General features: G+C 41.9%; 1 protein-coding gene across 1 annotated transcript in view; it reads right to left on the minus strand.

Annotated features, from left to right (window-relative positions):
* The window catches only part of spock2 (SPARC (osteonectin), cwcv and kazal like domains proteoglycan 2), a gene marked incomplete at both ends in the record, with an annotated part of 35,486 nt that extends 9,953 nt beyond the window's left edge, over positions 1–25,533 (minus strand). Inside the window, 5 exons of the mRNA XM_080849342.1 lie at positions 2,057–2,172; positions 8,909–9,011; positions 10,007–10,121; positions 14,217–14,262; positions 25,345–25,533. Coding sequence (XP_080705468.1) covers positions 2,057–2,172; positions 8,909–9,011; positions 10,007–10,121; positions 14,217–14,262; positions 25,345–25,533 — 569 coding nt within the window. The remainder of the gene's footprint in view (positions 1–2,056; positions 2,173–8,908; positions 9,012–10,006; positions 10,122–14,216; positions 14,263–25,344) is intronic.
* Positions 25,534–25,743: the final 210 nt, after the last annotated feature.

Below are 25,743 nucleotides of genomic sequence, written 5' to 3' on the forward strand. Positions count from 1 at the left end.
GGGTTGGTCCAAAGGAGGTTACTCAGCCATAGGTGTGGTTTGGGCGTAATATGCAATAAACCAATCAGAGCGTCATCTCACATTCCCTTTAAGAACAAGGAGCGCATATTCCATAGCGGCTTGTTATTATAATGGCGTAATTACCTGGAGGAAGACCGGAAAGGTTCACAGCCGAGGGGTCACAAAAACATACTTTCCGATGTTTTGGGTTCACCCTCACTGAATCACTAGGTTATGTATGCATGGTAATAATATTGCAATTTGCTCAAGCAATACTCTGGAGATGGCAATGGTTTGCTTACCTCATTATAGAGGAAGTAGCGCTTCTGTCAGGTGAGCTCTCCTCTCTCGTGCTGCTGCTGGGGCATTTGGGTTTAATGGCATCGGCACATGCAGTTCAACCTCACGCCTTCTAAAGTCCTCTAATCTATCCTCATTTATGTCATTGACACATCCATGATTCATGGCAATGTTGTGTAAAACACAACATGCCACAAAGAATGCTGCAACTTTTTGAGGACTGTACTGTAAAGTACCACCTGACCTGTCCAAACACCTGAAGCGCATTTTTATAATCCCAAATGTTCGCTGTATTATACTGCGTGTGTGTGTGTGTTTTCTATTAAAATGAGTTTCGCGCACTGATGCAGGGTTGATAAAAGGCGTCATTAGCCAGGTTTTTAATGGATATACAATACAGAACATACCTTACAAGTGTGATGGTGTCAGGTGCTCTGATGTACACTAAATATTGTAAGAATACAATCTATTTATTTTTAATAGAAGGAAATATATTGAATATTATGTCCGCTTGTTTTGTCAGCTTTCGCCTGCATTCATCCTCACTCAAAGAAAGATAGGTCTGCCTGGGCCGGTAGACCCTCTCCCTCCGGCGTCCGACCCTCTGCCCCAAGACGTATTCCATTTCACTGCGCAATGGACAAAAATTACGATTAACCGCAACCTAACTGGTACGTCGGCGAGTAAGGTTCTTAATGGACTTACATGACGGTATGACAGTCTTCAGAATATCGGAATTGTTCTTCAGCTCTGTTTCCGGGCTCTTGACGGAGAACCCATTTAGACAGGTGTCTTTATATACCTATGTGTCATGCCGCTATTGGCCAACCAGTCTGGTTTGAACCGCCATTACAATTAACCTGAATCATTTGGGTCAATGTGTACGCTAGATGTATGCCAATTTTTAAAATATCTTAGATTTGGTTATCACAATGATTTCCTCATGTGGTAAATACTTTATTTTCCTTGTAATTATACTGTATATGGCTTGCCAAAAATTGGTGTAAATCTCTCGTGTAGACGAGAGAAGTAAAGTGTAGCCTATAGGTCCTACTGTGCGGACAAGCACGCGCCCTTAAAATAGCGTCTGAATACGCGCCACAGACTCTACACAATGCGCCTCTGACATTAGACTAGGTTTTTTCTGGTCTACGCCGCACTGTTGTTTTGAAACTGCAAAATACCACCAGGGAAGACTTGCGCCTGAGAAATGCCTTCTCTGTTCCGCCCCGTCCATTTCGGCGCAAGTTCATTTCGAAGCGCGCCTATGGAGGGAAAATCCCGCTGTGCGCCGGGTGCAAAATAGGAATGATACATGCGTCGGTGACAATGTCAATTGCGCTGGGTGCAAGATAGGGCCCAGAGTGTGAAAGTGAGAGAGAGAGAAAAGAGAGAGAGCTAGAGAAAAGGAGGGGAGGAGTGTGTGGGCAATGCTTATCTCGGCTTGCAGTATTTCAGAGTGGCATAGTGTACCACTATACATCCATATTAAAATATATACTGTATATGTCTGTATGCTAACATATATATATATGCATATCTTAAAAAGTTAAGTGGATCAATATATGTACAGTTACAATGTACTCATTTTTTGAAGTTAAAACATGTGGAGAGGCTGCGTGTGTGGTGGACTGTGATCTGTATGATCGATACATGTGCTGTGGTGAGATAAGGTTATGAGGTCACATCACAAAGGTTCCAGAATGGCGGTGAAAGCGATAAGCACATATCTTCCTCCAGCAGGTTGGTCATGTACTTGCCGTGTATGCTGTCCCGATCAGAAGGGGGCGCAGGTGAGGCACAGGGGCAGGAACCAGAACACTTCACACTCAGCTCCTTCCCCGTGAGGCAAGCCTGCTGTTCCACTTTACACTGCAAGCCAAAGCACGCACACACACACACACACACACACACACACACACACACACACACACACACACACACACACAGATATACAAAATAAACACACTGTGAAAACACACAACACACACATGAAAGGAAACAAGCAGAGGTGTGTTGCTGCTGTGACACCTGACCACATCCACAGCGAGTGCAGTTAACTCTCTTGGGTGCAGCAGAGTGAGTCATAGCCATAACACAGATCAAATATTTATACAGGTGACGACAGAGAGGAGAACAGCTCACTCAAATAAGACACCATGGGTCCCTGATGACCGGAGATGAAATATAATTATCCTCACCACTTCATGTTTTCAAGGTCAGCCAGACAAGAGACTAAACACGAAACCCAAGAACACAAATTCAACCCAGGTCTGCACCCCTGAATCTGAATAAGACAAACTTCTTTGGCTCTGAATCCCTATTGTAACATACATCCCTGCCAATGGGGACGAGAGAAAGCCTTTACAGATCCCAAATCAGCCCTTTGAACATCCCTGGCAATGTGGAGAAGAGAACGCCTTTACAGATCCCAAATCAGCCAGTATCCACAATGGGCTCAGCCACCAATCATGTCTGGGTACTGTGCAGAGCATATACGCTTCTCGCTGCTCTAAATTGTTTATATGATGTTGGCTTTTTTCAATCAATGTTTGTAACATACACTACCGTTCAAAAGTTTGGGGTCACTTAGAAATGTCCTTATTTTTCAAAGAAAGCACTTTTTTTTTTCAAAGAAGATGCCATTAAATTAATCAGAAATACACTCTATACATTGTTAATGTGGTAAATGACTATTCTAGGTGGAAATATCTGGTTTTTAATTAAATATATACAGTACATAGGTGTATAGAGGCCCATTTCCAGCAACTATCACTCCGGTGTTCTAATGGTACATTCAGTGGCGGTTTTAGACACGGGCCACCCGGGCGGTGGACCGGGGCGGCACTTTTTCAGGTCACGTGAGGGGCGGCACGACCAAGTAAATAAATCAATAATAATCTGCGCCTCGAAGCGGTTTTCTATTATCTATCATATCACTGTGTGGGGAATTAGCGAATTGGCGCCCCCTGCGGCTGCAGGCGCTCCTGCTTGCGCCCCTGCTTGCTAAGAAGGTGCCATATGTGTGAAAACGTGGAAGGGGAGGGAGCGCGGGGGAAAAGTTAACCTCTGGAACTCCCAACTGGAACAGACAAGTGGGGGGACGGGGGGATCCACTGTAGGCTATAAAGCAATACTCTAATACAATTAGTGGGCGCAAGTCACTCACACCTCGACTTTCTTGCAAAAAACGCACATTCATAATATTATAATTAGCCTACAGACCTATTATTCCTGCACGTTTTTTGTTTTTCTGAATTGTGTGAAATGGCTTATACAAATAGGTAATACTGAACGATTATGTGTCACCAAGGGCAAGGTGAATTGGTTTAGTCTTAACTTATGTACGAGTGAAAGTTTTGGGGGATGGAGAATGTGTTGATTGTCGAGTGCAAAATAATCACAGAGATAGATAGGAAAAGGCAAAAATCCGTCAGGTGCCCAATTTTGGAAAAAAAAGAAAAGAAGAAGAGGAGAAACGAGCAAAACATAAAGGTATGCCACTATGCTCTCTCTGTTTGATTACGGTAGCCTATCCATGAAGTGATGAAGGGCTAATGTTAATTGGTGGTAGGCTATAACTCTTACATTTGTTAGCTATTCTGCTGCTTATGATTATACAACAATAAATCGGTTTTAACTCAACAAACACGAGATCTAATTTCGCGATAAGACTGTGCTTTGCAACAAAACTGTTACACGTTCAGTTTTAGGTTCATCATTGACGTTGGACCGTGTAATTAGCCAACGGAATGTTCATATCTTCTCTAGGCAGTTTCAAAGACGGAACATTTGCCATTTGCTTTCGTGACAAAGTATAGTTTACCAGTAATAAGTTGAAGTATGGCATGCATAGAATTCTAGGCAGTAACCAAGCAGCTAATTGTTCCTCCCTGAAAGAGGTTAATATAGCGTTTAATGACAGATACTTAGCATGTAGGCAGTAAGGGCTAATATATATATTTAAAATAGGGAGGGGGTCTCGCCCGGGGCGTATTTCCATGTAGAACCGCCACTGGGTACATTGTATTTGCTAATCGCCTTAGAAGACTTATGGATGACTAGAAAACCCTTGGAAACCCTTGTGCAGTTATGTTAGCACAGCTGAAAACTGTTTTGCGGGTGAGAGAAGCTATAAAACTGGCCTTCATTTGAGCTAATTCAGTATCTGGAGCATCACATTTGTGGGTTCGGTTATACTCTCAAAATGGCTGGAAAAAGATAACTTTCATGTGAAACTCGCCAGTCTATTCTTGTTCTTAGAAATGAAGGCTACTCCATGTGAGAAATTGCGAAGAAACTGAACTTTTCCTACAACGGTGTGTACTACTCCCTTTAGAGAACAGCAGAAACAGGCTCTAACCAGAGTAGAAAGAGAAGTGGGAGGCCCCGGTGCACAACTCAGCAAGAAGACAAGTATATTAGAGTGTCTAGTTTAAGAAATAGACGCCTCACAGGTCCTCAACTGGCAGCTTTATAAATGGTACCCACAAAATGCCAGTGTCACCTTCTACAGTGAGGCGACTGAGAACACAGACATTGGACAGAGGAAGATTGGAAAAAAGTGTTCTGGACAAATTGAAAGTTTGAGGTGTTTGGATCATACAGAAGAACATTTGTGAGACGCAGAACAGGTGAAAGGATGCTGGAAGAGTGCCTGACGCCATCTGTCAAGCATGGTGGAGGCAGGGCCATTGCTAGGAATTCTGGGCCCCCTGAAAGAATATTGTTGTGCCCCCCCCCCCAACTTTTCATCACCAAAGATCAATTTTACAAAACTTTTTTTTCTTAGTCTACTGTATATGTATTATAATTTTTTCTTAATTTTTCAATTAACCACTCAACAAAGAGTCACTGGGTATTATTATGTCCCTGCTTCAGACTCATGTCAATAGGCTACCATAGCAGTTTAGTTTTAGCAAACACTCATGTAAGAATGGAAAACTGTGTCCTACTGCTACTGGAGTACGGACAACTTACGCCCGTTGAGGATGCAGATTAGAGCATGGATCGGGCCGAATTTTTCTGTCTGATCGGTCCGGCAGAATAGTAACCGAGCCCTGACCGAGTCCGACAGCCATTCAAATATGTTTTTTTCGAATCCGAACCGAGCCCGACGGAATCAATTTCTCAACTGTTCATAGTAGCCTACTAATGCCAGATTTATGTACGTTGTTTATGAATAGCCTGGCTTTGTTAAACTGGGGCATCAACAGTTAAATGCTCTCTCACACAAAACGCACAATGGTGCACAATAAGGCCAATAAGCAGTGGTGGGTAGTAACGCGTTACAAGGAACGCAAATGAGTAAAAAAGTAAATTTTTCGGGTAACGAGTACTTTTTGCGTTCCTTTATAAAGTCTGCACTTTTACTCTTACTCGAGTAAATATTTGAACTAGGATTCTACTCTTTACTCCGTTACATTTCCATTGTGCTTTCATTAAAATGAGTATTGCGATAAAAGTACACATATCTTTGTTTACTGGAATACAAGCGCACGGCAACCAGAGGGTTATGCTAGGGTTATAGCTATGCGTTATCGACGCGCCCTCCACAGGTCGCAGCATTGTTGTCATTTCATAGCGTTCAAAAACTCCACATCGAACCTTCGCAAACATGTTCAAGTAAGTTGCATTCGTTTTATCTGTACTGCAGCTAGTCCTGGAGATAAATGTTACATCCTTTACCATTTTAGAAACTCACATCCTATGCACAAGGCGCAGTGCAAACTCTTGCACATAAAACCAAAGAGTATAGAGGTACTTCTATACTCTCTGATAAAACTCTATACTGCTAAGACGTTTCCATTTAACGTTAGGCTACATTGGCTGCAGTAGTCACGTTAGAATGTTAGCAGCTAGCGTAACGACTAGATGGCCACCGTTAAAGTTAGCAGTTTGTTTGACTGACTGACATAGTTGCCAGCTAACCTCCGAATGCACGTTTGCTATAATATGCAAGGGCACAAACAAGTAGGCTATACCTAGGCTACAGTATGTTAAAATTATTTATCACATCAATAGCGCTGGTATGGTTAATAAAAAACGGTCTGCGTGTGTGTGTATACATCTCTGGAGTTGATCTGATATCAGATCTACAGTATGTAGTCTAGTCTTGTCGGCTCAGCTTTAAGTGTGCGTGTAATAAGGTTTAATGAAAATAAAAGTAATGTATGTGTGATCTATGAGACGTGTAATGAAAAAAAAATACATGATACAATGAAGCAACTTGTGAAGAAATGTTTCAAGAGTGCATTTCTTCCTGAATACTCATGTTATGTTTTGCATTGATCCAAACACTCAAACAAAAAAGTAGCTTGTAATTTGAGTAACTTTTAAACAGAGTACTTTTTTACTCTTACTCAAGTAACTTTTCCAATTGGAAACTCAAGTCGATTTTGAAGGAGGTAATTGTACTTTTACTTGAGTACCAATTTTCAGTACTCTACCCACCACTACCAATAAGCATATTTAAATAAAATGATTTACATTGCAAGAACGTTTAGTAAAATGGTGCGGCCCCTTTAAGAGGAGCACGTACAGTGAGGGAGAACGGTGACGCATAGTTTGGATGCAGCGACAAACATTTATGTGCTGTAACAGTGTTAACCAGTATGTGAGTAACGTGAGTTTTATTAAAGCATAGCGTGTGTAATGTGTAGCTATTTCATTCCGTTTTGTAACTTTTCCTGCTGTCTGTAAAGGGAAGGAGGTAAAGCAAAGGGAATTAACCCCGAAGTTAAAAACATGTAATCTACCTCGGCCGTGGAGCATTTTACTCCCCTGCAATCCCCAACTACGGTCAGACAATCAGCAGGAAAGGTTAACAAACGGAATGAAATAGCTACACATTACACACGCTATGCTTTTAAAACTCACGTTTTATGATACACCAACGGAGGCACAACAGACAAGTCTTACCATTGAAGATCTTTTTGCACGCCGACGTTCGTTATGAAACTATCTACATCCAACCATCGAGAGTTGCATCAATCATATTTCATTAAAACTTCACACTTCTTACATTGGACATATCCAACAGCCTAATTAGAATCTGCATCGTCTATTAAGCAGAAATATCTCCATACAGTAGATTTCCCTTCATTTAGAATCATTTTAAACTCTCGAGATGACAGTTTCTCTTTAAACTTGCGCGAGTGTTAATGTGCATATGGACCAAACCATATTTAAAAAAGGGGGGTTATTGCTCGAAAAAAAAAATATTTTTAAAAATGTTGCTTGATTTTTTCGCTTTGTTTTAAGTCTGATGCATTAGTATGAACATAATATATGCCTATTCATAATAATTTAGTCACAGAAAGGGAAGCTTACATAATAGGCTACTGGGGTTTTTGTGGGGCCCCCCTGGGCTGTGGGCCCCTAGAATTGTCATCACCTTTCACCCCTTTACGACGGCCCTGGGTGGAGGTAATGTGATGGTCTGGGCCTGCTTTGGTGCTGGTAAAGTGGGAGATTTGTACAAGGTAAAAAGGACTTTAAATGGGGAAGGCTATCACTCCATTTTGCAACAGCATGCCATACCCTTTGGACAGCGCTTGATTGGAGCCAATTTCCTCCTACAACAGGATAATGACCCAAAGCGCACCTCCAAATTATGCAAGAACTATATAGGGAAGAAGCAGGCAGCTCGTATGCTGTCTGTAATGGAGTGGCCAGCGCAGTCACCAGATCTCAACCCCATTGAGCTGTTGTGTGAGCAGCTTGGCCGTATGGTACGCAAGAAGTGCCCATCAAGCCAATCCAACTTGTGGGAGGTGCTTCAGGAAGCGTGGGGTGAAATTTCTACAGATTACCTCAACAAATGAACAGCTAGAATGCCAACGGTCTCCATTGTTGTTATTGCTGCAAATGGAGCCTTTTTTGATAAAAGCAAAGTTTGAAGAACCAAATTAATATTTCAAATAAAAATCATTATTTCCAACCTTGTCAATGTCTTGACTATATTTTCTATTCATTTTGCAACTCATTTGATAAATACAAGTGTGAGTTTTCATGGAAAACATGAAATTGTCTGGGTGAAACGTGAATGCTTGACTGATATAGCAACCGTTGCTAAGGGGGGCGGAGTTTGCGGAAGGGTCCATTGGAAGCTACAGCCACTCTTGCCCATTTAAAGGGTTAGTACACTGAACTGGAGAGGAGATGTTTCCTTTGACCAGGACCATGTGCATTTCTGTGCCTTGCATGTCTGTGCTTTTGTACTGTTATATTAAAACATCTCTTATTTAACCAAGTCCTAATACTTTTTATTTCCATAGAGACATAGAACCAGTCTATGGTGAGCTCAGAAACATAAATGATTTGCACCTGACATTGTTCCAATATTATTTGTTGAGAGAACATGCTGATTCACTGGATATTGTGGTAAGACAAACACAGAAGGAGGATAAAAGATGGCTAGGTGCAAGGTAGGTAAGGGTGTGTCATCATACTATACCAGTGATATTATGTGTGCTTGCATTTGAAACCAAGAAGAGTAAGAACATCTGTGGGTGGGTGAGTGAGTGTGTGGGAGCTGGCTCAGAGAGAGAAAGGGGAGATCAAGTAGAGAGTATTGGAGATTGATTCTGACACTGTCATGCTTTACCTGGGAGGCATAGTTATGGCCGTCAGATCCACACACAGGTCCTGAAGTAGACACAGGGCAAGGGTTACAGCTATGCTCAGGCTTAACCAGAGGAAGATTCATTCTGTGGGACAGAGAAGATGAAAAACCAAAAAAACAATCACTCATCAGTTTTCAGTGCGGTGTCTACCACACGTTCAACACAGCTCTTATAGAACAAGACCGCTTGGGCTCATAACGATTCTTATACTATTGGGCATTGGGCATTTACAGCAATATCTACCATTGATCATTCCTCAATATGAATATAATATATTTAAGTTATTGCAGCTGAAATACAGGAGCTAAAGTGTTGGCTCTAGACACAGTCTGCCTATGTAATGGAGGGGGATTTTTACTTTAGGCTAAACAGTTCTATAATTACTCACAATTATATCTAGAGATGGAAACATTATCGAGAAGTGATTCTAAAAAAATGAGTTACGTTCTGTGAATATTGACTGTGTAATTAGGAATGATCAAATAATAAAGGATCCTTTGAGCTAGCCTCGGAGGGTATTATAAAATTGTTGCAGTGTGGGACACTGAAGGCCTCAGGGATGAGTGTATGAAGAGGCTTTTACTGAGGAGGAGCTGCCACTGGCAGAGTGAACACCAGATCAGTCCAAATCAATCTGCCTGGTAATGAGCTCTACCTTCCCTTCCTCACTCTTTTGATTCATTCGTTCCTCTCCCAGCGTTCTTGATGGGTGATTGTTAGTTAAGGATTCAGCAGTACGTATTTCCCCAGAAAGCAGTCACGACTCACCAGTGATCTTTAATTCACTTTGGATTGATGACAGCCCTTTAGAGTCTGCGTGTGAATCCTGACCTGCAGATGACACTCACCTGTGTTCCAGCTTCTTGCACACACACACACACACACACACACACACACACACACACACACACACACACACACACACACACACACACACACACACACACACACACACACTCACACACACAACGGACACACACACACACACACACACACACACACACACACACACACACACACACACACACACACACACTCACACACACAACGGACACACAAACTCACACACACACACTCACCTGTGCTCCAGCTTCTTGCGGTTCACACACACAGCATGCTGGGAGCCCTGAACAACACAGACTTTGTGCTGGCTGCACTTCACCCTCTGGCACGGGTCCTTAGTGGAGTCCCCATCTAGGAAGAGAGGAAACATAGGAAACGCTAGAGAAAGAGAGAGATTCAAAGCCATGCATTCTTCCTAATCCATCAGGGACCAGGAGAACTCATCCTCCCCCTCCCCTCCCCTCCCCTCCATCTTACAGAATGGGCACATGTATAATATGCCAGAGATGTCTGCTGGGAGCTCCAGTTACAGGGAAGCTACATGCTACATCTCACTCCCCTCTTCTCATTGCCCAGCAAAGATGTGTGATGGTGTAATAGCTTGACTCTTATGGGCAAATCTTAACACCAATGCTCCTGTGCCAGTTGAGCAGAGAGAGAAGGACTGAAGACAGAGAGAGGGGGGTTCAATCAGCTCAATGGAGGAAATAGAGGGGCAATTCTTAGGTGCAGATCCATACCAGAAGAGACCACTATATGTAGCACCTCTTGCCCCTGATTCTCTCCAGCTCATGACACAAATAAGTAATATCAATCAATCAATAAGTAAATAGGTGACGCATACCAAAGGACCTTGTTTGTTTAGAACAACAAACAATAAATATGAGTTTCAGATAAACAGCCAATGGACTTATTATAACACGCCCACTAGTTTACTGACATCAATCATTTGAATCACACAAAACAATTCAGCATTACAGAAATAATGACAGGATTATCCAAAATGGCAAACCTTCAAAAGTGAAAATCTGATTTGGCTTGCAAATCCTGGCGAAAAAAATGCCCTATACAGCACAGATATTTGAGCTTTTTTCATTTTAAACTCTTGCATAATATGACTGAAAAGGTCCAGTTTTATCCCTGATGAAACTTCATCGTCTGAGTTTTGATCTCTTCTGACAATCTTGTGAAGGCAAGTGAAGGAACCCACAACAGGGCCGTTCCTCGTGACCAACCAGCCCACACACACTAAACAATCAAAGAAACCTACTGTCCTTCACTGATCTCCCTCTTTAAAATGAAAAGCTTTGTGACTCGACCTTATCTCTTTTTCTGTGATCAACTCAGGAGTTGTTTGATGGATGAATACAACGGCATCATGTAAAAGCACGAGCCTCATATTAACATAACAGGCTCAAGAAGATTAGGGTAAAACAGTATGATGCCGTTGCCATAGCAACAGGGACGGCACGGCACCACCGCCAAGATCTCCAGGCGCTGAGAGACAATATCTCCGAGGTGATTTGTGCACTCCATCATGTCTTTTGAAAATAAAGACCCCCTCTCATCATTCTCCCTCCACTGCTCTCAGTCTCCTGAGTGCATCTCGTGAAGCGCGCACGCATGGCTGCCTCTCACAACACACATAATTAGGCTCCCTGAACACTGCAGTCGCGCCAAATCTAGCTTAGGGAGTTAAAAATCCCAGCAGATTCCATGTGGACTACCAGTTCCGTTCTTAACCTAATCATCTCTCTCATCCTGACCAGTCAATGGACATGCAATTGCATCAGCCTGATAAACATCCTTAAAACCAGCATAATGAGCTTTCATGAGGATCTGTTAAAGCTTTGTGTGTGTATATAGGACAAGGAAAAATCCCCAAATGAAATCACTGAGTGGATGTCTCACACATCTGGTTCCCCAACTCACTGGCTATACGGGGACCATGGGGAGGATAAGTCCACAGGACTGGGAGGGAGAGCGTATCAGTACCATAATGGACCAGTAATACGGGTCTCCCACTGTCAAAGCCATTTTAGTAGGTCACCCTGAGGCCCTGTGGAGATATGGGAGATTCACCAGAGCAACACTCCCCCGTATTCTAAGTCAAGTTTGGAGAATGCACAGAAGAATTCAATCATCTCTTTGGATGGCAAATGTTGGGGAGGCAAAATGACATGCGATATTGTCAACCGAAAAACAAAGTAAAAACTAACACGTTTGCTCTCAAAAGGAAAAATACTGCATTGCTACCATAACATCTACAACTTCATAGTTGTATAGGAACAGGCACTGTTGAGCGTTACAACCATTCATCTACCTGTGATAAAGTATCACAGCTCATAAGGCAGGGCTGCATTAGGAGAGCAGAGGGACCATTGAGTCATATTCCATACACACAGGGGCCTGTCCCTCCAAGGCCTGGAGGCCACTGATGGTGGGCAGACATCACACTCATTTAGTCATGTGTGAATGTGAAGGAGTTGTAAATCAGGAATAAAGATCAGAATTTATAATGATTGACAATAATCAATAATCCAATGAATCTCATATTCATTTGTACTTTTTGCCTCCTAATTAGACTAAGGTTGGAATGTAAGGGCCTGTGGGTAAAGTGCTGCCAACTGGAATACTGTGCTCTAGGGATAGCAGGAGGCGTGATATGTGTCTTTTCACAGTCTCTTATCTCAGGTCATATCAGAATGTCATTGTATTCCTTACACACCCCCATGACTACAGGCCCTTTGAAACATTCGCTCACAGCTGGATCCTCTAATTGACAACTTCCACCGTGAACCAACATTGTGGCCGTTCCTTTATAAGAGTAGCTGCCTGATACATATTCATGTAGGGTCAGGGCTATTGACACCCATTACTCTTGGACTGCTTCAGAGTCTAATCAGAGACACGGGTGAATCTGCTGAGTGAAACCTTTCTCTCTCCCTTGATCCGCATCATTGTATGAATCAAGCCTGTTTCCTGATCTATCTATCTGTGGTAGTAGAAAAAAAGACCAACAAATGTGACAAATCATTCAGCTGACCTCCACTGCTGCCTGGCTGATTATGTCATGAGGAAGAGGGCAGATCAGTGGGGTGAGGTGCATGTCTGGCTGTGTTCAGTGTTGAAGGGGATCAATACTGTGCTAATGTTGCCTCCCAATGGCTCCATCCCTGTGAGGGAGAGTCACTAGAGGCTGGGGACACAGTGGTGTGTGGAGTGGCCAAGTGGCTGCAGAAAGTAAATTAGCAGAGCGCTTTGAGAAACAAGGATGCAGTTGGCTTGATTTTTTCTATTATGGGCTCTGTCAAAATGGAAGCGAAACAAGTGTTTATTACTGTGTGTGATTCATTTGGAGCTTTTTAAAAATTAAAACCTATTGTAAAGTCGAGAATTTGTTCAAAACGTTTCTCCTGCACTTGAGATGAGCATAATTCTTAGAGCTTTTGGTCGAGCAACACTCTCCATCTCTGATGTAAGTGGATTCATGTTTCACAGTAAGAATGGCAATGTCACTCAGTCCTTAATCATGCCCTCGGGGCTCTTAAAAGGCCCTTGGCAGAGCTGCCAGTTACACACTAATTCCATCTGAAGATATCTGCTAATGGACTTCCTCTCTTCTAGGACTTCATCTTCGGTGTACGTCAAGGACAGGGTTCTGATTGGAGCAGGTTGAAATTGAATTAACACGGAGATACAACCTTTATCTTTATATTACACATAATGTGTATTTCTATTTAAAACATTTACCCCATGCCAGACCTGTAACAATTATTTTGTGAATTTGCTGTTGTACAATAAATATCTATTTGTGTTTGTCTATGCACAGGCCCAACCCCCACCCCTTAAAACTGCAAACAAGGTCAGATACATAAAGAAATAATTGGCAAGAAATGTGTGGTGACCTAAAGAAATACAGTCCTATCATTTTTTCCGAGTTTCTTGTTGCTATAGATACTGGAGGCCTTTTCACTGTTTACCAACATAATCGTCATAGTGCACATCTCAGTGCAGTCCTCGTTAACATGTAGGTTCTCATTCCTGTGAAGGCTTTACTAAGGCACCAATCCAGCTGAATGTGTGAGATTGCTGCTGGTTGGTTTTCAGAGATGCTACTGCTGCAAATAGCACGGCCAGATTGACTGAGAGTGCTCACTCATGTCGAGCCATACCTCTCCTTCCTGTGTCCTTATCTCTCACGTGCAAAAATAGATATGGTTTCGTGTGGCACACAGCTCCCTCAGCATATGCTGTCTATATATTCAATCTCTCTCCCGGTACACTATGATGAGAGGCAGAGAAGCTCTCCATTGTTTGCCATTGTAAATCCTTTGGCAAACAAACACGGGTGTCTTTCTCCGATGAAAACCAGGACAGATTTGGAGCAGGCAGTAAACACATGGTGGTGAACACAGATGAATTTGCTACATACAAAGGACTTACTTTCATTTGAAACCTGACCTGCATCCCCTGGTCGTATGTAGTCATCCTGGGGGAGGGAGAGAACCAAAGAGCCACGTTATTTTCAGAGGTTATTGAATCATACAAAATGTAAAGCCTGCAGCTAAGCATGCTCTTCTCATTGAAGAATTGTCGTGTTTTCATAGAGAAAAAAAACACTTAAGAGTGCTTGAATTAAACGTTCATATGCAACATAATGTTCATGATTTCTATATGTATTGCTTCAGTGCTAATTTTGCTTTACTGTATTGTCAAAATTGCACAAGGTAGACAAAGAGCCTGATTGCTTTCATATTTGATCATGGAACAATGATGCAACATATTTAGAAAGTGCATGTTTAGATACTGACCTCCACTTCCTGCAGAAACGTGAGGCACAAGAGGCAAAGAGAGAAGAGAGAGATGTCAGGGATTATCCTCATTCAGACATGACAATACAAGTCACTTCTTCTAGATTCATATGATTCATTCCCATGTTCTAACTGTTCACATGCGGTTCAACACTCTTTGTGTTATTCTTCCAGTAGGTAATAATGCTAATTTCTGCTTGTGCAGATAATACTCTTTAAGTGTTTTAAAAAAGGCTACTCCTTACACAGAACAGGGACTTCTCCCAAGCAGTGCAATTCCAAGATAGATCTCGCTCCATATTTGTGAGAAGCGCAAAAGCAAATATGGTGTGAACAAGGTGAATAAATTGCTTTCTTGGCTTATGTAAACACGCAACAATAAATATGAGCTTGTAAATTTACACCCATGCTGTTAGCGTCACTGAACAATATTTCGGTATCACAGCAGTACCAAGATTTTAGAGGAATCCGTCAAACCTGACACCTGCAGTAAGGCTTGCTCATAAAAGAGAGTTCTTTCATCTGAAGCCCTCTTCACAAAGTTAATAATTTTCTTGATTGGCATGAAATCTCCAAATATTCTTGCATGCACTAATTGGATCACGCTATTCCTTCTCGATGAGGGAGCACAAAATAACAACTCTGTGTGTCAGACACGAAACGATAAGAAAATCCTATTTGATGGGGAGGATTACAACTTTAAATGCTGAGTGAAACTTGTCTGAACATACAGTCCTACAATAATCGGCCCCAATCTCAAACCTCTGCGACTGTGCCATGCGTCTGATTTAGACGGTTCAAACGGATGCTCAACATCAGCATGGCTTTAGACTCCAAAGCTCAGGAAAGAGATCTGTTCTCACAACTAGGATCAGTGCAGCTTGGTTTGAAGAGGGATGAAACAAATGCTGCCTCCTTTCTACCACCAACTTGGAGGATGAAGTATTATTTTAGCTGAAGGTGTTACTGTTACTGAGGTGTTAATGTTACTGAGATGTTTAATGGCATTGTCTGTTTAAGGTTAGGATGAAAGCCATCGAGCCCTTCTGCTTCAAGACTCTGTTATTACCTGCTGTATACCTATCCACATAAAAACATGGGCCTCACAGGATGAGTGTGTCACGCCTGCCTATGAAGGCATCTTCTCCCTCCGCTGGCCTGCAGCTCATGGAGACACACAGAGCAGTGCATGGAGGGAGAGTCATCATTAGACCCACAGACAACAGACGCAGTGGCATTACGCAGAGCCAACACTGGCAATGACAGGCTCAGCTCTGGACTCCCGCCCAGCTTAGAGCAAGCCCCTACAGGCTGTAGTTCTGGAGAGCAAGGCAGTCGTACCCACAAAAGGCCACTGCATGTTTGGTCTGCCAGCAGAGAACAGCTCATATGATAAATCAGCAGCAAACAGTAGGCCACATTTATATAGGCACAAGCACACACATACACTGTTATCACTGTTATAGCTGTAAACACTCTGATATATCAGTATTTTTGTCTGTTTGTGGAGACTGTAGTTAACTGTAGTGTTGTTTAAAATGGTTAAACCAAAGACACGTGGACTAATGACACATCCAGAGGTGTAGCCAATAGCATCTACACTGCAAAAATGCTTTTCTAACCTAGTGTTATTACTCTTATATTGAGATGAAAAAATCTAGTTGGTCTTGTTTCTAGCTAAATTGTACTTACCTAGTGCTTTCTTGGTAAGGTTATTTTTGCCTATTTCAAGCAAATATTACTTATTTTAAGAAATCTTAACAAGCCAAATTTGCTTAACGCACTGGCAGCCAAATTTGCTTGTTTTAAGCAAAATCTGCTTAAAACAAGCAAATTTGGCTGCCAGTGCCAAACTCATAAGCAAGACCTGCACAGCCCCTCTCTCAGCATCTGACATGGCAGACAGCTTCCCCCTGCCAGGCCTGAGAATGCTGATTGATGGTTTGATAATCTTCCAGATCTCCAGAATGAAACTGAGCGTGTCAAACAGGCACTCCACAAATTGGACTGAGCTTTGGAAGTCTTCTCAGTATGGGCTTGGGTGTGGATTAGAGTACATGACATTTGTCATCGTCACCCAACTCTTTGGCTCACAGCTGAAAGTGTGTGTGGAACTATATAGGAGTGATTATACTGTGTAGTTCTTCAGGATCTTTGTAATATAGTAATGCCCTGGATAGCAGGAAATAATGGGGAGAAGATTAAACACAGAGAAGTGTTGAAAAAAAAATGTATACAAAAATGTTTCCATAAATCATGGCCCCTGATAATTGACACCCTAAACTAACTTCACATCTCCACATGTCTGCTTCAGAAAAAAAGAACAGTAAGAAAAGCTGTAATGAACTGTAAATGAGTGAGATCCAAAAAAAAATGGTAGAATCCTAACTTAGATTTAAAACATGTACTCCTTACAGTGAATAACAGTATATTATCAGTATACAGAACACTATACCATCACTATACAGAACACTATATCATCCCCCTGTAAGGTCCTTATCACCCAGGTGGAGACTGTGATGATGTTCTTCCATTAGATGAGCTGCCTTAATCCACTTGATGGGGCTCTCCATCACACTTTTTCATAAGAGCTCAGCTGTTCATGACACAAATCATGTACTCATTTGGGCATTTTTGTGTTTGTTTCATACATATGTAAGCAGACGGTTTTACAATGAGCCGACTCACTAAGAGCTGTCATTCACATAGTGGTGTCTACACTTTGGCTCTGTGTCATCAGCTATGTGTGTTACTCCCTCTTATTGTCAAGTACACAGGGAAGCATGTGTATACTCTGAAACTCAAACTACAAGCCTTCCAAACTACACTCTCACCATCATATTAAAACAGGATTTGCTTTATAATTGGTGCCAACTGATTAAAAGATGCAACCATCTACCACATAGATTTAGCAAACGGATGGATGCCATCTTCACATGTACCATGGGTATACCACGGATGATCTCAGAGCAGGTATCCTCCTTTACAATGCATCTACAGTATAAATGCAATGCAGATAGATGCACACAAGGGACAGACCTTAAGAGCTGGCATTAATACAGGATGTGAAAATCTCTCCAAGATTTGCAGTTAGAGGCAAATATTCAATAATCCCTGTAGTAAATATTCAATAATCGCTGTAGTAAATTTATAAATTGTACTCCTAAGGCTATTTGGGATTAGTTTCAAATTAATTGACCTGTTTGACAAATGTCAAGGAGAGCCAAATCAATTAATAGCGCACTAAGAATGATTGATGAATGCTAATAGCTGGGGCATGACAAGTGATCCTGTGATTCTTAATTCATAGTGAAATTAGTACAATTGCTGTGCTTTTTAAACTTATCTGGCAATGTATATGCAATGTACTTAAAGTAGCCTGCAAAAAAGATTTGGTGAGAAAACAAACATTTCGTATGATTATAAATGAGCAAGCCTCATCCTCAACCCATGCTTTAGTTTTAGTTTAACAAACAAATGTTTAGTAACCACTAACCACTGATAGTAAGTACTGAAATAGGGCAATGCAACTGAGTCTATAAGCTTTAAGTGTTTTTGACAGCAACAATTTTAATTTCCTGTATGTGAAATCATTATCCATTCTGTAGGGGTGTAAGAAAAATATTGATACACTTGAGCATCACAATATTATGTTTTGAGATAGTGTATCTATTCTCAAAAGCACTGTATCCATTAGACTTTAATCATTTACATGCATGATTTGTGTTAGACAGTAGTTCATTTTGTGTTAAACCCTTAGCCGCTACATAGCGGTATTGTAATCTCTCTTCAGTCATCTGACTCTTCAACTCCAACGTAACGCAATATATTTGAATCGTAATCCCTGTATCATGATACATATTGTAGTGCCAGTTTCTTGCCAATACACAGCCTTACCATTTGGCTTATCAACTAAATTATTCTGATATGCTGTGCAACTATATGTCTTAACATCCACTCCGTTAGATTGTCAGATTAAGACTTTACACAATTTAACACAATTAATTGTACTCAAACAAGCAAGGGAGTACTGCTCACATAGTCATGCACACCGGTACTTCTGCAAACCTTTGGTCACATCAATGACAGGTCTGACTGTCTCTATGGTGAGGAGAGCTCAGTCTCAATGACAGGTCTGACTGTCGCTATGGTGAGGAGAGCTCAGTCTCAATGACAGGTCTGACTGTCGCTATGGTGAGGAGAGCTCAGTCTCAATGACAGGTCTGACTGTCGCTATGGTGAGGAGAGCTCAGTCTCAATGACAGGTCTGACTGTCGCTATGGTGAGGAGAGCTCAGTCTCAATGACAGGTCTGACTGTCGCTATGGTGAGGAGAGCTCAGTCTCAATGACAGGTCTGACTGGCGCTATGGTGAGGAGAGCTCAGTCTCAATGACAGGTCTGCCTATCGCTATGGTGAGGAGAGCTCAGTCTCAATGACAGGTCTGACTGTCGCTATGGTGAGGAGAGCTCAGTCTCAATGACAGGTCTGACTGTCGCTATGGTGAGGAGAGCTCAGTCTCAATGACAGGTCTGACTGGCGCTATGGTGAGGAGAGCTCAGTCTCAATGACAGGTCTGACTGTCGCTATGGTGAGGAGAGCTCAGTCTCAATGACAGGTCTGACTGTCGCTATGGTGAGGAGAGCTCAGTCTCAATGACAGGTCTGACTGTCGCTATGGTGAGGAGAACTCAGTCTCAATGACAGGCTGACTGTCGCTATGGTGAGGAGAGCTCAGTCTAAATGACAGGTATGACTGTCTCTATGGTGAGGAGAGCTCAGTCTCAATGACAGGTCTGACTGTCGCTATGGTGAGGAGAGCTCAGTCTAAATGACAGGTATGACTGTCTCTATGGTGAGGAGAGCTCAGTCTTAAGGTCAAAGAGAGAGATGAAGGTGAGATGGGACACATACTGTTGTGCATTTATCATTTCTCTCCAGACCTCACTGTGAGATCAGGAAAGCGAGGACCATAGCTGTACTTTTACTTGTACCAGTGACAAGTGTAACTAATTATTTAAAGTCATACACATACAGTGCCACTTTAAAGTATGTGAACCCCTTGACCACTTAGGAGTTTTCTGTTGTTTTACCATGATTTTTCATTTTTTTCACCACCAATTTTCCATAGAAGGAATGTCAGGTTTATGTTTATCATTTGCATGTACTTTTTTTAGAGGGAATTGTTTGAGTAGCCAAAAGACTACATGAAACATGGAATTAGTCCATTTCAAAAGTAAGTGAACCCCCAGCTAAGTTGGTAAAGTCAAGCAGGTAACAGATTCAGTGAAACTTATTTGGGTGCTTAATTAGTCAATTAAGCAAACCGATCATCTGAGACATCCTTAGGGAAAGGTTTGGGCAACACAGATTAAAAGAGAGAGGAAACCAACCAAACTACTGTAATGCCAAGGTGTACCCACACAGATCAACAATGCCGAAAGGAAACGAGATATCCGAGAACATCAGGAAGAAGGTTCTGACAGCCCATCAGTCTTGGGAAAGCTATAAGACCATCTCCAAAAGATTCCAGCTCCATCCATCCATCCAAGACAAATAATTTTGAAATGGAGGGCATTCAACATGACCGCATCTCTGCCTAGAAGTGGACGCCCATCAAGACTATCACCAAGAAGCACCAGAAGAAGAATAAATCAGGTAAAAGTCAACCCACACATCACCTCTAAAGAGTTTCAGACCTCTCTGGCAGCATCTGGGGTAAATGTACATGGGTCTACAATCAGAGGAAAATTGAATAGACATGACATTCATGATCGGGTTGCTAGAAGGAAGCCTCTGCTCTCAAGAAAGAACATAACTGCCCGTTTCAACTTTGCCCGAGAGCACTTGGATAAACTAAAGGCCTTCTGGAAGTCCCTTCTTTAAACAGATGAGTCCGAGATAGAATTATTTTGTCACGATCAAAACCAACTATTTTCGTCTGATTGTAGACCCATGTACATTTAACCCAGATGCTGCCAGAGAGGTCCGAAACTCTTTAGAGGTGATGTGTGGGTTGACTTTTACCTGATTTATTCTTCTTCTGGTGCGTCTTGGTGATGGTCTTGATGGGCGTCCACTTCTAGGCAGAGATGCGGTCATGTTGAATGCCCTCCATTTCAAAATTATTTGTCTTGGATGGATGGATGGAGCTGGAATCTTTTGGAGATGGTCTTATAGCTTTCCCAAGACTGATGGGCTGACAGTACCTTCTTCCTGATGTTCTCGGATATCTCGTTTCCTCTCGGCATTGTTGATCTGTGTGGGTACACCTTGGCACTACAGTAGTTTGGTTGGTTTCCTCTCTCTTTTAATCTGTGTTGCCCAAACCTTTCCCTAAGTATGTCTCAGATGATCGGTTTGCTCAATTGACTAATTAATCACCCAAATAAGTTTCACTGAATCTGTTACCTGCTTGACTTTATCAATTCAGCTGGGGGTTCACTTACTTTTGAAATGGACTAATTCCATGTTTCATGTAGTTTTTCGGCTACTCAAACAATTTCCTCTAAACAAGTACATGCAAATGATAAATATAAACCTGACATTTCATCTATGGAAAATTGGTGATAAAAAAATGAATAATCATGGTAAAACAACAGAAAACGCTTAAGTGCTCAAGGGGTTCACATACTTTCAAGTGGCACTGTATAGTGAGTTTGTCAGAATGTAGTTTATCAGTCATTTCATATGAAACCATGTCATTCATTTTCAATAATATCTGAGAAATATGGGGTGACATTTTTCAAGTTGATTACCTGAAAATATGCACCACTATTTTGTCTTTCTGTTCTGGCAGAATTATCCTGGTCAGTTCTATCATGTTTACAACTATCAATGATTTCTAAAAATAGATGACAGAATAACTCTCAAATAGATACAAAACGTATATTGTGATGTTTGAATATTTCCAAGAGCCACTATAGGACAGAATCAGCAATGCAGTCTCAAAATAACCCGGGACCACCATTCTCTCCTCCTGCACTGCAAAGATAAAGCTCACATTGGACAGGAAGTGGCTGTACCCCTGGAGTGGATGATAAAAGGCGTCCCCCCCCCCCCCCCCCCTCTCCTCTCTACTCAATTAAAGTCCACCTACGCTTTTGGTGGCTAGCCAAGATGCTCTGCAGCAATAGCTTCACTTGTCTTTGTAAGATGTCAACTGAACAGACTTTATCTCTACTCCACATCAAGGTCCGCAGAGACTGGCATGCGTTTCACTTTGTTCCTCAAGAAGGTCACATCTGAAGCACTTGCTTTAAAAGCAGCTGCACCATACAGTACACACAGTAATGGAATTATGCAACAGCTGTTGTAGTCAATGACAACTGCTTTCCTGTACCTGTGTTGCGTTGGTGAGCTGGACTGTGTATAATACACTAATTCAGCACAGCTTTGATGGCAAGCTTGGCTGCTTCATCTTACACTGCATTATGCCTAATGATCTCCTGGCTGTTGTGCAGGTGCTCCAGGGCTCGAGCCAGCTCCAGCTCCAGCTCCCCAGCCCACATCACACATAGCATCACTGTGTGAAGCAGAGGACAAGGGGTGCTGGCAAGTGCACGGGTCTGGCCCTGTCAGCAGCTGTGCTCACATAGCGTTTGACATTCTGAATTCCCCCATCCCACGCAACGGGAGAGGACGGAGGCAACTCCTAATATTAGCGGATGCTGCTCTGGCCTCCAGCCTGGCTGCTTAGATTAGTGTTTCCCTCTCCTTGTAATGGTTGGCATGCCATAACTCAACTGCAGCAGGCTGATATGCTACTACAGCAACAAAGACATTTAAGAACCACTGTCACACCATTCTGACATCTTTGGGGAAAAAAAGCTTCTTAATTAAGAAATCCATCCCCTTGAGCATCAACACCAACCCCCACCCCTTATCTTTTCCATGCTGCATTTTTAATCATATGATAATGACTGGGGGAGCTGAGAGACCGTTTGAGCACACTCAGGAAACATTTTTGGTTCATTAAAAATGTAGTGGTCGCATAACAGGTGCAGGCCGACACAGCTGAAGAGAAACACGGCTTTGAAATGAGCTCCTTCTGCATAACAGAGAGAGAGAAGGAGAGAGCGATAGAGAAAGAGAGAGAGAGAGAGAGAGAGAGAGAGAGAGAGAGGATTGGCCAGCTCTGTTGGTTGTATGTTTTCAGTGGAACAGATGACAGATTCACTCATGGTTTAGTCACAAAGACTCTTTTACCATGGTAAGGGGTGGTTGAAGGGATAGGGGGTAGAATTAGATGGAGGATGGAGTCCTCCTATCTGAACTGCTACATGTTTTAACATTTACATGAATATCCTCCAATAACTTTGAGATTTTCATTTGTGGTCACGTTAGCACAATATCACAATAAATATGTCTTCATCATAGCAAATAACTGATTCAATTGTGAGCGATCCTGGCTGTGGCATTTAAATTGTAGAGAGAGTTTAATGATGAGGAAAACTGCCAATACCAGACCAGATCCACTGGTTATGTCTTAGAACAATGCCTAACCTCAAAACAACAATGTCTGTAGAAAAGGTACAGACTAGTGCCACACAGTCACAAAAGTTCTGCATTTCTGTATTTAAGTGAAGTAGATGTACGAGTCCTGGCTCATCTTTACTTGCTTCTTCTCAAACCAACAGGCTGTATTATATTTTTGGGGACATAAAGCCAAAAGGGAAAATGTCCTGAATATGACTGCATGATACATCTGGTCGCTTTTATGTAGCAGTTTCTGTTGGACTGGCATTAATTCTTTAACACTGAGATTATCTAGAAACATCAATGAAAGAATATTAATAAACATACATTTGCACCATGAACATAATCTGCATAGAAACCCCATAGCAAAATGACCCAGCTTTGTTTTTTCCTTTCTTGAGGTTTCTGTACTAGAATGATCCATTCCATTAGTTACTATAGGAGATGGGAGGATTGGGATCCCACGGGATCATATGCCACATAAATGTGTTTTACTCTCTTCTGGCAAACATATACCTTAAACTGACATATTGGTGTCATGGTAGATAAATCAAGCAGCGTCCATACTGGAAAATAATTCCCAAGGCACTATGTTATGATACAGATGGAACGAAATATTTCCTGGGAGAAAACAGAAAAGCTATTACAAGTTTCACCTTTTCATCTCGGCCCTCTATGTCTAAGAAAATGTTACATGATGATCAGTCTCAATCAAGTCCATTTTCATTGTGCAAATCCAGGCATTACTGCTGAACCTCAAAACCTCTTCACAAGGTCTACGAAAGGTTATATCTATATTTATTTCTCTGAAGAAACACCTTTGTGATAATGCATGACATCCTCTCTCAATGAAAATCAAAACCAAACAAGCAAGCAGAGGGATTTCCTCCTAAATAAGTTCATGAAAAGTTTAACTGATAAATAACGTGTTTTTGAGACACTCTCTAGCAGTAGTCCCAGGTGATCATCATTACCCACTACAGTTCTACATTAGTCTATTGTCTTGCCTACTCTGTTGGATTATACCATGGATACAGCCACCTAGCTTTCTCTGAAATGAACGCCTAAGATCAAAGCAGTTGCTGGAAGACGAACAGAGATGGCATGATTCTCCTTTGGCATGTCTCTCTTCTTTAAATCACAGTAGGAAGAGCGCCCTGGATATGACAGAGCCCTCAGCCCTGCATGAAAGGAACACATGCATGAGCATCAGGGAACTCCCCCCGCCCCCCCCCACCTGTGGCATGACTATCAAATGAAAAACAGAACAGCTGTGTTTGTGCCATTCAGTGGAGTGCAATATCTAAGGCGGTCTCTGTCATCATTAAAGAAGAACTTTCACTGAAGCAGAGTTCCAGGAAATCTCAGAGCATCCCTATCCCTTCATTCAAAGACCAGGGAATACAACAGCTTCTAAGAGGACTGGTAGCAATACAAGAAGCCTTGTAAAGACAGCAGGTCAACACATCCATAATCACACTGCTATTCATACTTTATCTTTTCATGCTCAAAATGTGATTAATACTCTGTGTTCCCAATGACATTTGGTAATAATTTAGAGGAATATAATCCTAGATGTAATACATAAAGTGTCTGCAGATGGATTGCTTTCTTTGAACAGTTCTCAATGGGCATGGTAGAACACACAGTTCTCAATTGGCATAGTATAACACACAGTTCTCAATGGGCATGGTATAACACACAGTTCTCAATGGGCATGGTATAACACACTGGACACAACATTCCACTGTACCAAACTGGCCTAATCTCTGATCACTGTGCTGTGATTAGTCTTAACCACTGAACTCCATAACCAATCTACAGTTTATAATTGCACACTGATTGTACGTGAATTAACCCTCCACTTAAAATCGCAATCAAAGCCCATTAAACAGAATGCTACTTCGAATGTATAACAGTGAACGTAACCGCAATAAGCTACAATATTAAGTGCCACTTGAATTCCTCATGTCTTAACCTGAAACATTTGTTACGTGCAACGTGTCAAAAACTTTCTCCAAACAGGTTTATTTGTCTTAATTTTCAAACAACCTACTGCTAAGCTTCCGTAAAAGAATTATATCCTACAAAATAGAAACACTTAATGTTGCTGCTGTTTGACCATAACGCACTGTTTCCATTCAGGAACACTGATGAACTTAGGAAAATGAGGGCTACTCTATAGCAAGTGACGACGTGATGCCTTCCTTCTGACTACAGCAATGCTAATGGATATTTGGACGCACATTCTTAATGTTCTCTTCAATTCAGGAGGACAACTTACATCTCTGAAGCGATTCCAGTGTTTGATCTTGCGACTGTATTGGGAAATGGTGGCCAGCCACTTCTCATCTTCCATGAAATTCCCTGTTTTTCCGGGTTCTTTTTCAGTCTTCACTTCTTCTTGCGCGGAAGATCCTATTATCATTAAAGCCGCTACCAGAAGGCGCCCTAAATTGATGATCTCCATCATCGTTCGGTGCTTGTTGACAGATTGGTCAACTAACGGACGTTCTTAAAGGTGTTCTTTCAGATGAAGGAGATGGATGCTGAGTCCACAGTGAAATGTGACCTGATTATGGGATGCTCTCTCGTAAGCTGCCGTGCACGAGAGAGCGAGAGAGAAAGAGAGAGAGAGAGAGAGAGAGAGAGAGAGAGAGAGAGAGAGTGAGAGAGAGAGATA

The sequence above is a fragment of the Sprattus sprattus genome (genome assembly GCF_963457725.1).
Source record: "Sprattus sprattus genome assembly, chromosome: 12".
Classification (NCBI taxonomy): domain Eukaryota; kingdom Metazoa; phylum Chordata; class Actinopteri; order Clupeiformes; family Clupeidae; genus Sprattus; species Sprattus sprattus.